Source organism: Pholcus phalangioides, unplaced genomic scaffold (genome assembly GCF_987345545.1).
Source record: "Pholcus phalangioides strain wild (caught in Gottingen) unplaced genomic scaffold, Ppha-v1.0 ptg000001l_1, whole genome shotgun sequence".
NCBI lineage: Eukaryota > Metazoa > Arthropoda > Arachnida > Araneae > Pholcidae > Pholcus > Pholcus phalangioides.
In genome coordinates, this window is record NW_028301594.1 from 21407036 (window position 1) to 21421240 (window position 14205).

Sequence of the window (14205 nt, forward strand, 5' to 3'; positions counted from 1 at the left end):
AAATTGCGTCTACAATAGCAACCGATGAGAGAAGAACGAACTCCTCCGCACGTGAAACAACAGAGTAGGAGAAAAATTACAGCTTATCAGTATGTACTTGAGATGTTTTACAGCGGTTTGGCGCAGGCCCGTTATTTCAACTTTACACACAAATGACGGGCCTGGTGTTGCGTAATAGGTATGTGAACCGGCCAATGACCGAAGTCTGGCCATCTCAGGAACTGGTCAGACGTTTCATAAAAAAAATTGCGGTCCGTAAAAAATTGCGCAACTTAGCTCTATCGCCATGTATGGGTAATTTACTTCCTAGTGAGTTGTGCCGGAAGTGTAAGAGAGAGTATCTAACAGTTTGAGTGCATATCTAGTGTTGTCTGATTTTTTAGTGCTGCCATCTATATTTCAGGAGTGAAGTATAATGATTGAATATTTGTACTGTTTGTAGACCTGTTGCTCTCTGCGGCGAGACCTTTTTTTAACGGAGAGATCGGCTCGCATTTCCACCTCAAAGTTGGGAACCACAGTAAACCAACTTCAGCCGACCACCACTATGGCGACGGTGGGGGCTCGAACCCGGGTCCCCGCAATGGATCCAAACCCTCTGGGTGACCAGCTCATATTCCCTATGGGGACAGAGCGAGGGCCATTTTCGGTTTAGGGTCCCGCAATGCGAGTTCGTCACTATGACCACTCGACCACCACAGCGGCACTTGAGACACTGGACCAATTTTACACAAGGATTCTTGGTAGAAAAAAAGGAAGCAAATTACTCACCGACCACCATTAGAGTAAATTCAAATCCCCTCTTGACCGCTTTCCTGTACACTTGGTTAGGTAAGTTGGCATACCCTACATATCCGTCCATGTCTTTGAGAGAGGAGAGCAAATTCCTCTGATCCCTAACCGGGATCTCTTTGGGCATGGCGTTCTCCTTGTTGCTGATGCCGCCGCTGCTAATATTACTGCCGGTGCTGATGGCGTTACTGCTCATAGTATTACTAGTACTGCTGTTGACGATAGGAGTAGCGTTTAGTGACGATGAGGCGTTGCTGAGATAACTGTTGACGTTTGGGACAGAGGTGACTACAGGTACACCGCTGACTGTTGAGTTCGTCGTGGCTGATGAGACGGAAGTCGCTGCTGGAGATGAGGCTGGTACACCATCTTGACGGAAGAACAACTCACGTTTCTGAGACAGCTGTAAAGAATTCATGAGCGGGATCGTACATATCAAGAAAAAAAACTCACAATAATTCATCAAAAAATAACTGCTTTAAATTAAATTTTGAGATCAGAACTACCCCATCCCCCAAATACCAATTTTTAAAAATAAATCTTTAACACTTTGAATGTTGAATTTATGATTTTCAAGCAAAGAATACGCCAGAGATCGAATGAACGTTTCGAAAAAGCGTTTGGCCTTCGGTTCCACACATTAAATTAATGACCAGAAAATAAAATAAAAAATTGTAAAACATTTTGTTTTTATCAAAAAAATAAGCTGAATCCAAAAGAGCACTCGTTAGGTCGTACACGATATCCTTATCCCATTTCGCAAAAGCAATAACTTAATTTGTAGCTCATTAAACCCCCAATTAAGTGTGCCGTATTTCTTAATTAGTGTGAATTTATCTACTATTTCTATATATTTTTTGAAGTTCAGAATGAAAAAAAAATTGGAGAAAAGCCAAACTCGAGTTCTATAAAATATATTTGTCCAGTAAAAAACCCATTTCTTTTATTGCATTGAAGCATCAAATAAGGTACCGAAGAAGACAGAGAAAAACGTTTGCATATCAAGACAATTGAAACACTGATTTCACTAACAATTATCTCTTAGCATGACGTACTTAAGAGATTACGGCCAGTGAACTGGATAAAAACAAAAAAAGGATTGAAAAATAAACATAGGAAGAATTTTTTCTACACATCATTTTCATTGTAAGAAAAAAAATATTCGAGTGGTGTTCGAGAGAGGCACGTGACATTCGCGAACCATGTCACATCGAAATACCGCGGCGAGTTCTTATACACAAGAGGAATGAGGGAGTTTAAGATATCGTTGTAAAACAGGGTAATAATAGGGAGTGCGCGATATGTGTATAAGGGCGTAATGCATTAGATTCTGACAATAGCGCGAGCAACTTCAAGAACATTTGTTCAAGTGCAGACCTCAAGAACTCGCGCCGAGGCTCTGAGCAATAGAGTTTTGAAGAATAGTACTTCAGATTCGGCAGCTGTGAGACACTTCTCCATTCAGTCCGAGAGGCTGCAGAAGAAATTCGAAGATGTATGAAATGTTCCTGATACAATGCAAAAAAAACGGGGGGGGGGGGGGGGAGGAGACAAACATGCCATTGAAAGTTGGAGAAATGATTTAATGGGGAAAACAATAAGTGGTCTATATAATAATGCTAGGCAGTCGGACGCCTAACGAAACACGATACCTCAATTCGTAATTTTCCATTTATTGGAAAAGAAATGTTTCAAACAGCACGAACCTTCATTCAGAGACCACGAAAAGTAGTAAAAGGGGGAAAAAGATCCTGCATTAAAATGTTTTCAATTTCACCAACTCCTTCAAACAGCTTGATAATCACAAGGTTTCAGAGTTTATTAGATCTGTTAATGTAATTAGATTTTTTTTTGCGATCGAATTATTTTGTGTAAGTGTCTCGACGACCCCACACCCAAGTCCTTTATATATTTCTAACTGGCTTACCCGTCGCGCGTTGCTGCGATCTCAGAAGAAAGGAAATTCAAGGAAATGAAGGAAAGGGGGAAAAAAATGTCAAAAAAAAAAAAAACTATGCCAGAGAAACCTTCGCGGGAGTGTACTCAACTTCCCAAAGTTTCATGGCGATCGGATGAATGGTGTAGTAATGCATAAAGGACAAACAGACAGACATACATTCGTTTTTATATATATAGATAATATATCTGTGGTGTTTGGTCAGAACATAACTCCAAAATCACATTTTTGAGACAGCATTTTCATTGTCATTTAAAACTCAAAAATAAATCATACACACAAATGTAAATGAAAATATCATGTCAGAATGTTGTTCAGCCGTACGCGTGTATTTGTGCATTTATCTCACTTCTAATTAGTTATAATTAACAAGACCTACTACTAGATCAAAAAGACATTTTTTGGAGATATGTTCTGACCAAACGCCACAGATATATGACACATCAACTTTTTTACTTAGTAGACTTGCCTGAGGCCAAATATATGAATCTGAAAATATTATGGTGCTTTCGCAATGTATCTGTTACGGTAAACGTGATTAGGCATAATCACCGACCATTATGGTGAGTTTGGTAACTTTTGCGAGCTTATCACATTCACCGGTGATTATACAATATATATAATCCCCAGCTCGTATCAGTAAATGATGAATTGATGAACTGTCAATGAATTACTTTAATTTACCGGACATTTTGCTTAACTTTAGTCTAGGACAACTTCCCAAACTTTTTGTTCCATTGCCCCCTTCTTCCGAATTTTTTTTTTCTCATCGCCCCCCAATTCAAACGAACCCATAGGATCTTATGTTATACACGTAGCCTCTATCGCTTACCTCCCCCCCCCCCCTCCCGCTGGACTATTCCATCGCCCACCGGGGGCGATATTGCTCACTTTGGGAAACACGGTCTAGGATGATGGATTCGATGGGTGATGTTGATCATGTTTGAGAAATGCGAAGAAAGCTAACATTACACAAGACTGATAAAAATTTAAACGTTTTTATCCCAATAACACTTTTCAATTTAATTTAATGAATTTTTAATTTAATTTTTTTTTATGGCAAAACATGAGTAGTGCACCCATCACGTATGGGAGAAACTGATAAGTGGTTGAATTTAATTGATATTTCCGCATAATTCCATATTTATTATACTTATCAACTTTATTCGTGAATTATGCATAACAGGCGATTCTACATGTGATCACCGATTTATCACATTTGCCGCAATATATCAATGGTTGAACTGAACGAACGATTCAGTCGGCCATGCAAGCACACTAAATGGTGCGTAGTTCTGTATCTGACCGCGAAACTACGGAGTAAGATAAATATACCAAAAAAAGTATATAATAACGAACCCGCCAATCAAGTATAAATTAGTCAAGGTTGAAAAAAAAATCTCCCAAAACATAAGAGGGGGAAAATTGGCGAAATGACTCACTTCGATATCATGAGTCACAAAGCCACCTCTCGTAGAATGACGAAAAGGAAGCCAAACCACCTCCTCCTATACGAGAACGCAAATCAATCGATACGCCAACGAAAATTAGGCGCACTCCATTGAATTATCTTCATGAATGGCTCTCCACTATATTCCAGGTTCTACCACAACTTCAATCTTAAAACTGAGATGTTTGGCTTATAATTTTCACTAAAAATCAGAATACCAAACGTAGGAAGAAGTGATATTACATAATTACAGACAATTATTAGCGAATCTTAGATTGGAGATCCACAGCAGGAATTTATCCCCCAACAAGATTTTTATTGGATAGAATTCACTTGTCTGCATACCAAGCTGTGTTCATTTGTTTTTGCAAGAATAATCACGAACATTTGATGAGATTTTGCATTGCCCAATTTTTTCTCTCTCACGGAGAGCCATTCTGACGAACCAGTAGGTCTTTACCAGGGGTGCAAGGAAGAAAATATTTCATGATAGATCATTCGAGAATATGCTCGAAGTTTACTGGGGGTAAAGACAATAAAAAAAAAAAAAAAAAGATATATGAGCACATTAAATTTTAACGAAAAAATCTTTTGAAATCAAGTTTTCTCAATGCAGCAGCATCAATAAAACATACACACAATCTTTGTTTCATTAGGGAACCCTCCATACTACCACGAAGTAGAAAAGAAAAATTTTAAAAAGGAGAAATTAAAAAAATCGGAAAGAAGTGGAAGATGAAAATAAAGATGGGCGAGAATCTATATTTGTCTCAGCTAAAGAAAAAAGTTATATGTGTAAAAAAAAGTGTTTCCTGGTGCTTTTCCAAGAAACATCAACTATAGCGATGACAAGCCCATACATCTCATTCAGTTTAGCTCACACTCTCATCAACCACAAGTAGAAAAAGGACATACAGGGGCAGCCCCATGTAGTAAAAACAAGAGTACCCACTCTTCATTTTCCGAACAGCCGGGCGGGAACAAGAAACCCAAAGCTGTTTTGTATGTTTCACAATGTACTTAGTCAGCGAATTCGTAAACTCTGTCAAACTAAAATCTGATGTTTGCAACATTGTAACATCTGGTGAATTTTATTATACTCGCATATACATATTTTTAGCCTCCGTGTGAGCCACCCCGATATGATTTCTATAGATGGAAAAGCAGAAAAAATACAAATAAAATTACTTCCTATAACTAAAAAGGAAAATAGTTATTGTTTTTGAAAATGAAAAATGGTCAAGCTTTAGTTTTTCGCCCGCAAAAGAATGGAAGAAAAAAAAGGGTGAGGGGGGGGGGGGGGGAGAAGAAGACGGTCATTATATTAACGACCTTTAACACTTCAAGCATAAAAATATTGGTTTCCTTCTGTCCCTTCTCTCCGTCAAGACTGACTATATTAGTGTGGGCATCCAGAATGCCTATTTCAATGGCTGAAAATATACTGAGAAATATGGTTCATTGTACTTAGTGTGCATAGAACCGTGAATGGCAGCACGTTTGAAGTGCTAAATAACCTAGAATGATAAGATACGCTAAAATCAGACAGAGGTGAATGATCACCTGAATGACATTTCCCTGCCGGACAAGCAGGAAAACAAAAATGCATTGGCAGCGATTGAAATAAGATAATATTCATACTTTAAAAAAAAAAAAAAAAAACTGAAATTGCATGAAGCGATATGGATCTAACATATGAATGTAGCCAGGGCCGTAGATAGCCATTCATGTGGACTGTGTGCAAGAATTTGAATTTAGGACGTATTCTGCCCCCCCCCCCCTAAATTAGTCCTGTACGGGTGCACCTACCTAGTTATGGCCTTGAGTGTACCCGTATGCTGGAACGAAAAAGAAAGGGTTAGGACTAGGCAACAGACATAGAAATCTTATTTTCGTTTCACATTCATAAATGTCAATCACTTGATTAAAACAAAGAAAAAGAAGCGAAAATACAGCTTCAAATTTGAAACGATTTAGTACGATATCGATGGATTTGACCGATCCAGTATTAGCTGTTCAATGTAAAGGATACAGTTATTAAATCTGTTATCTGATTCGGAAAAACGTTAAATCAAGTCTTTCTTTTCTATATCGACTTTACAGCGTGATATTGAGTTATCAAATGCCTTCGTTCTCTCGTTAAGAAAAAAAAAATCCACTCTATGCGTGAGAGACTAGGAAACTAGAAACGAGAAGTAACAAAGCGAATGATTGGTTGAATTATTTTTTCATTAATCCAGCACGTCGCCAATCAGAATTTTCTCATTCTATAGTAATATTTAACTTAGAGTTCTCGAAGAGACGAAATATGTCGTATCTGATCAAATTATTTTCGATCATTAAAATTTTGCTTGATACAGCCGTCATTGTTATTGAATAGTAATTGATGTGAATTACTTTGCGTGGAAGTGCTTATACATACATCCTACCCCACAGAAATCATTGAGTAACAAAATGTAAATATCAAATATCTGGTCAGACATTGATTCAAAACGAGGGAAAGGATAAAAAAAGAGGAATTCTAAAAGCCTTCAAAATTTCTTACTAAATGTCATCCCCTTATCTGTAGAATTTCGAGCTCTGTTTTAAATTGGTTCAACTCAGGAACAAGTTGCACACAGCCCACAAGTTATGAACGGGTGTGTGTGTGTGTGTGTGGGGAGGGAACCCAAAGCACACAACTTAAGATGCGACGCATCAACTATCATGATCCTAAGATGATGAAACAAGCACGCGAAACACAATCTAAAAGTTATTTGCTGTCATCAAGATAACTGGAAGAAGGGTGGAAGGAGCAGAATGTAACAGATACGCTCTTTAACGCTCCAGTTATTCTACGAAATATACGAAAAAACCCAACAACAACCAGAGGGTAGCATAACTCAGTTCATAAAACACGGGGAAAAACCCACTACTCGTCATCCTCGCAAATGCAAGCTTAGCACCGAAACGGCAACTGTTGTGAATGTTATATGAACATCTCTTTAACCAGAACATAAAACATTCAAAATTATGCACGACAACTTATTCAAGCATTTTAATGAGCAACGGCGAAGCGGCGCCCGCTATAACAATAAATCGATCAATATAAATAAAAACACGCAAAAAAAAGACACTGCAAGCTGGATACAAGGCTACCCATTACAAATACAGTAAAAGAAAAAATCCAAATGTCGATATAGTACTTTTACAGCTACATTATCGAAATTTATTACGAAAAATCAAAATTAACGCATTTATTCCCGTTTTTTCCTGCCACTTTCTAGTTTCACATAGCATTATTTTAGCTAAATATAGCTTATGCTGTAAATGTTCATAATTTTTATACAAAGTAAAAAAAATCCAAAAAAAAATAACTTTCTTTCATGAATACTAATAAAAATAAATAAAAATAGAATAAAAATCTAGTATTAAATCACGTGTTTGAGAATAACTTAAAAATTCCCCCCCCCCTCCCAATCTTTGAAAATATCACAAAAATTCTGTGTCATTAACGACTACTGCACTGTTTTTATTTTTCCTGTTTTTAAAAAAGAATTTAAAAAATATTTTTCAGCCATGGTTAGAAAATAGTTTTTTGCCCTTTCTCTGAATACGAAAATCTTGCAATAAAATCCTATTGTGAATTTCTAGTGAAGTTTTGTCGAAAAGAAAAAGTCGTTAGATATTAACCACAGCAATCCCAATAAGGGCACTAGGATACGATGGATTAGTAAGGAGGGAAAAAACCAATGGCAAGAATTTTCGGAAGCCATTTATGACAGATAAGCAAGAACCACAATACGTGTCTGTGAAATGAAATCACACCCATTTCCAATTTTTTCGATAACCTACTCCTAATTTCGGAACAATGGAAGTAAACTACGTTTTCTTTCAGCGATGGCGATCGCACTAACTCTAATTAGGATAAACAAAAACCCATCTCAAACAAGATTTTTATCGAAAATGATGAATCAATGCATATTTTTTGAGATGAATTATCATCTAACATTCAAAATATAGATGGCACAACTCCTCTAATGCATATAAACAAATTTTGATCTATAAACTGCAATCAGAAAAGTTTGATTTTTTTTCCAGAACTGCCAGCAAGATATAAACCTAACTGTCAATTTTTAAGTAAGAAAGTAAAGTTCGGTATAATTCCATATCCGAAATAAAATACAACAAGCAATTTACAATGTGATGGCAATGCATAGTATTTTGCCATTCATTACAACAATTTCTAAACGTTTCACGTTCACGGCATAAGGAATTTAATATAACTTAAAGCATCCATGCCCATTATCGAAGCACTTCGGCAACATCTTAAATTCTCGTGCTACGCTGGTTGGGAGTCGTGATGCTATTGCGACATACACTGTTATTCCGAAATATCTTCATCCAAAAAATCTGTAACGCGCGGAAAAAACTGCTTAGAAACTCTATGTATATAATTTCAGCAATTTTAAAATTCTACGAATATATTTATTGTTATTCAAAATGAGTTCAGATTTTTACTTCGGATATGGAGGTCCTATTGTATTGTATAAAGGAAATTTATTTTGGAAGGTGCCTTATTATGAAATCAAAACACGCACTACTTTATAATCATAATAAAAGATATACAGTTATGTATACTAAACTTTAACTTAAAGAAACTTTTTTTTTCATGCAACGAAATCTTTCACTCGACAATAATAAATACTCTATTTATAATTTCTTGAAGTTCTTTATGCATATTTATTTTTTCTCCAATTTATCAGATCGATGTAAATGGTTAGTCTACTACCAACGCAATTTCATGACGTCACCTTGGAGAAGCGTAACGATCATCGTGAAGGAATGACGTTTTCTTTTACCCTATAACTGAATCATTTCGCCACAATTACAAGAAAAGAAAAAGAAAAGGCGTGGAAAAGAGAAGATGCATTTATTGGCCGAAGGCCGTTTCTGATGATGACGATGCCATCATTAAAACCGGCTAACAACTCGTATAATCAGGTCATCAATTAAAACGAATCAAAGATGAACTTACGGAATAAGTGTATTCCAACGGAGCAGCCCCGTCGTCGAAGCGTGCCACCACGGGTAAGCAACTTCCGTCGTAGATGTTTTTCCTGTTGGCCAACCTCTCAATACTGGCGTAACGGTATGGCTGACCATCCGAGGTGGAGGCCACCACACCTTCCGGGCCGAATGCATGCAGGTAGCCGGACGGGCTGCTTGGAGCCGTGGTTGCTGCGGAATACGGCCTCAGGGAAGCACCTTTGCGAGCCTTGGTTACCTCTTTCCCAAAAACCTTTGCGGTCGTGGTTATGTTGCTACGGTTGGTGGTAAGTGCGGTCGGTCGGGACAAGATTACACCGAGATATTTCTCAGGTATCAGGTCACTCATGACGATGGGAAATATTTTTTCTACGGAAATTCAAAAATTTTGAAAAAAAAACCCAAGATGCACAGAATCAAATAGAAGGGGGGGGGGGGACCGACACCTTTTCTCAAGGAAATCAGGTGACAACTATTGAACAACCTTTATACAAGCACACAATATGGCACTTATACAAATAGATCACTAGAATTTTTAAAATTACGACCAAAAATATGGACCTAAATTACATTCTTTGAGAGAGATAAGAAACATGTAATCCCCACTCTCATTTGCACATGTTAAAAAATAGAAAATACGCCTAAAAAAAAAAACTTGAATGACTAGAATTGAAATAAGTGACTGATTGACAAACACCAGATCATGAAATTGTGCTTTGGTGAATAAAAGCAGTTGGAGAATATTGGATTTCTACCACTTGGATTCTTTCTACTAATTGGATTTTCTACGTCTTAAGCCGATATGCTTAAAGATGCACAAAACTATGTTCACGATATCAAGTTTTTCTTAAAATACTTCTGATTAGTTAACTGAATAGAACTGAGAAAATAATTCTTGAAAAATTTCAACTGAAAACTGGGCCTACGAAGTGATTCCACAACTCGATTTAAACCACTACTTAAAAATCGAACCTACGAAAGTTGATTAAAAAAAACCACTACGGATACGTGCTCAAAATAAAAGCAAGGAAGAATGCGTCATTTAGGCACTGAAACTGATGCAATGATCATCCAGAGGAAAAAGTGCGGATATTTGGTTTTGGGTACACAACAAATGAGAACCCTACGGAAAAGAAAACAGACTCTACTGATACAGAAAAGTAAGGAAACGAAGACCCAATTCTGAACGGTATAGCTCCGGCACATCGCGTATTGCTGCAATCTCATGTGATCAACTTGTGAGGTAGAGTTGCCTTGCCGGAATGAGTGATGCTTTCGACACATTCTTGTCGTGACCAACGACACCTTCAGCAAAACATAATCTCATCTCCTCCCATCGTCTTTGCTAATATCTAACTACATTTATGAATGGTTGCCACATACCACGCCTTGAAGGCGATCGGACACGAAATTGAAAGGATACCCCTTAACCAAAGAAATGGTACACAGGTGATGCCAAAATGTGATACTAAAATTACGATGTTCGCATGTGCGTGCGGGCCCCCTCCCAATATATAAAAAAAGTGTCTGCGCATTTGAAGATCACTGTGCAAAGGGGGGAAAAAAAAATCACAGCAATGCAGCTGATTTAATTTTAATATCATGCATGAGAATTTTTCTGCTGTAATGAGTATTTATGAAACCCCAAAAATAAGAGGTGCGAAATTACATTTAGGCATATATATATATAAATAAAAGGGATTTCTTTATCGAAAAATTATCTATCGAATACAGTGAAACCTCGCTACAACGATGAATCCCTCTACGATATTTTTTCAAATCTGGTTTGAAATTACTGTACCTTTAGTCCTTTTCTTATACTCCTCTCGATACATCGATCTCTTTTACTACGATAAATTCCTCTATAACGGTATTTTTTTGAGAATGTTGCGAAACTGCTACAACGATGTTCTTATATATTTCACTCAAAATACACCTCCAATATATTTATAAATTCCAGACTAGTTTTTGTTATTTCGTGTATGTTTAATAATAAATAAATCCCGGTTCGGCATGGATGTTTACTAACACTAACAAATTCCCTGGACGGATCATACTGATCCCTTGGGAATACGTGTGGATCACATTATTAAAAAAAAAAAAAATCGGTATTTTGCGTTATCTACCCTCCGAAAGTTGTTAATGAAGTTGTAGTGAAGCTACTTACTGTGTAGCACAAACAAGTGTTACCCAGTGAACTACTTTACAGGGTGAAATACAACCGAATATGCAGCAACTAATCAATTGGAATTTTTTTGTTGCGAATAAACACATGAATTTTATAGGGGTGATATAAATAATTGCAATTCAGGGGAGATGTCAACAATAGCATGAATTTGTAGGGGCCTGCTAATGTTACCTCTCGATATAACGATAATCCCACTCCAACGATATTTTTTCTTGCTCCACAGAGTATCGTTATATCGAGGTTTCACTGTGTATATATATTTTAACAACGCCACAAGTTGATATTCTCACTCAGAATCAAAAGGACAACTTGAGCATTCCTATAGGAGCCGCTGTCCAAGAACATAGAGTTATTATATATCTGGCGAGAAAACTGGCCAAAGATTGGCAACCCAGCCGAAATTTTTTTATAGAACATGCAGGAGCATGCAAAGAAAGGAGGAGGTAAGAGAGGCTGGAGAAACACATCAAAAACCATTATGTGGGTGGGGCAGCATATAATGCCCGGCAAACTTCACCCTGCCGTACATAGAGGAATCGGAAAAACATCTGCAAGCTCACACACCACCCACTCCATCTAAATTCAACGGAACCAAGAAAAGATCATCATCATCATCACACGTTCACATACCACGGACATTAAGCCAAAGAGCCTTACACACGTCACATATAACCGACACAAGTTAATACTTCCATAACGAATGTTTTTCTAACATCCTGAAAAAAAAATCCAAAACATAGATTGTCACGCAATGGACCTCTTTCCAGTTTCTCTCATATTAGCCGAAATAAAAGACCTTGATGCAGTTTATAGGCGAAGCAAATGAATGAATTACCTAATAAAATATATTTTTTTTTCTCAAACAAATATCTCAACTCACTGAAAACAAGTCAATTTCATATCACCGCCACATAAATATCTTTTTTTGAGTGATGCCTGCCCTTCCTTCCCTTGAAGATAAAAAAAAATTTCGAACTTGCAGCTGGTTAACACTCATGAAGAAACAAGTTGAAGATTGAATCTACAACTCCATCTTGAATTTTTTTTATGGGGAAAAAAGTCAACAAAACTCTTCTACTTCTGTTGAATGATCCACCCCTCCTCTCTTCGGCATCATTACTGTTTTCCCATTTCCTAAAGAAGCGACCTGGCTGACCTAACAGAAAAATCTGAACTCCACCAATAGATGATTATCAAAAAGATCACTCACACAAATAATTAAAAATAATTTATCTGGAAGGAGATGAAGACCTACACAGCTGTCATCATCCCATTAATGAAACATATAAGCAGTACACACAATCTCTGGAGGGGGGGGGGGAAAGTAACAAAACTACAGGAACCAGACACATTTTGGGTTTTTCCTTCTTTTCCCCAAATGAAGCAAAGCAAAAAAAAAAAAAAAAAACGCGCGCGCAGACCTCTGAATGAGATAACCCAAGGCCACTAGGAATGCACCCCTAAATCTTTTCTCACCTCTGTATCTCAGCTATCAAGTCTTTCCTTGATGACCAAGGTCTGGTTTGTGCAGCAAATTGTTTATTTCAAGAAATGAATCACACAGTCTGAGGAGAGAGTAAAGAAGAGCACCACCAGTCTTTTCTTATTCCCCTCATTACCAGCCCAGCATCTATGGTTTAAATTTCACCAGTCATGAATATTATGCCCCCCATGAGATAAATCTTCCACTCCATCAAACATGTCTGATTATGCGAATTGCATTTATGCAAATTATGCTCAAGAAAACTACCAAATAAGCAATATTTCTTTGAAAGAAAATCCAGGTATTTTCCTCATCCAAGATTTTCATTCTATAATCAGGGTATTTGTTTTCTATCATAAACCTGTTTCATAAGATTATTTTTAGAGGAAAAGGGAAAAACTGCAGAGAAAGAAGAAATTGGAATTTTTATAACACTGATATACTTGATTCTTGTAAACATAAAAATTTGGAATTTTCGAAAGCCAGTTCATTAATTATTGAATGATCACTAGGATATTTTGAAAGACAGACAACAGAATTCTATAGTTCATTTATAATGCGAAAAGGCAAAAAATGATGAGAATTGTATTGGGGCCCCAGGGCTGGAGCTCTGTAAGCCCCGGCCTTATGGGGGGGGGGGCATACTTATAGCACCAGTTTAACCTCTTCGTTTTAGTGGTCCACAAATGTGGACCACTTGGAAGTAGCAGGTTTCAATGGTTTTTAATGATTCTTTGTTCAAGTTAAGACTCGAAGTACACAGAGATGTGTACCTAACTCCAATGCTACTAGTAAGGATAGACCCAAATTAATTTTTTTTGAATGATATTTTCTTTTCAAGGGGTATTTTGACATACAATGAACACAAATAAATTTTTTTTAATAGCCAGTTTTACTTCAGGGGTGGAGGTTTAAGACTTCTCCAAGCAAAATTAGCATATTTCTTTTATCATCTGCACACTGTATTTTATGACTATTTTCTGGTATGCCACACTTCATAACAATAATAATAGGTTACTTATGAAAGGATCAAAAACTGGTGTTAATGAATAGGTTTTTTTTCTTCACGTGTTTGTATTTTTAACCATGAGAAAAAAGGAAGTCACAGTGAAACCTTGCTACAACAATACTTGATATAACGATACATCTCTGCACAGCAAGATTTCAAATTTTTAATATTTAACTCCTATAGCCATTTACGATAATTCCCTGTGACCATTTTTTGAAAATGATTCCAGGATATTTTTTTATAGGCCTATCTCATTTTGCAACCCCCGGTCCTCCAAAAGTGTCGACGAAATTACTGA

General features: G+C 37.0%; 1 protein-coding gene across 8 annotated transcripts in view; it reads right to left on the reverse strand.

Annotated features, from left to right (window-relative positions):
* pnut (septin 7-like protein pnut) overlaps positions 1 to 14205 on the reverse strand; it is a 55775-nt gene that overhangs the window by 30778 nt on the left and 10792 nt on the right. For all 8 annotated transcript variants that reach the window (XM_089232036.1, XM_089232042.1, XM_089232041.1 and 5 more), the window contains one exon: positions 772 to 1195. In XM_089232036.1, the coding sequence (XP_089088162.1) occupies positions 772 to 1195 (424 nt within the window). The remainder of the gene's footprint in view (positions 1 to 771; positions 1196 to 14205) is intronic.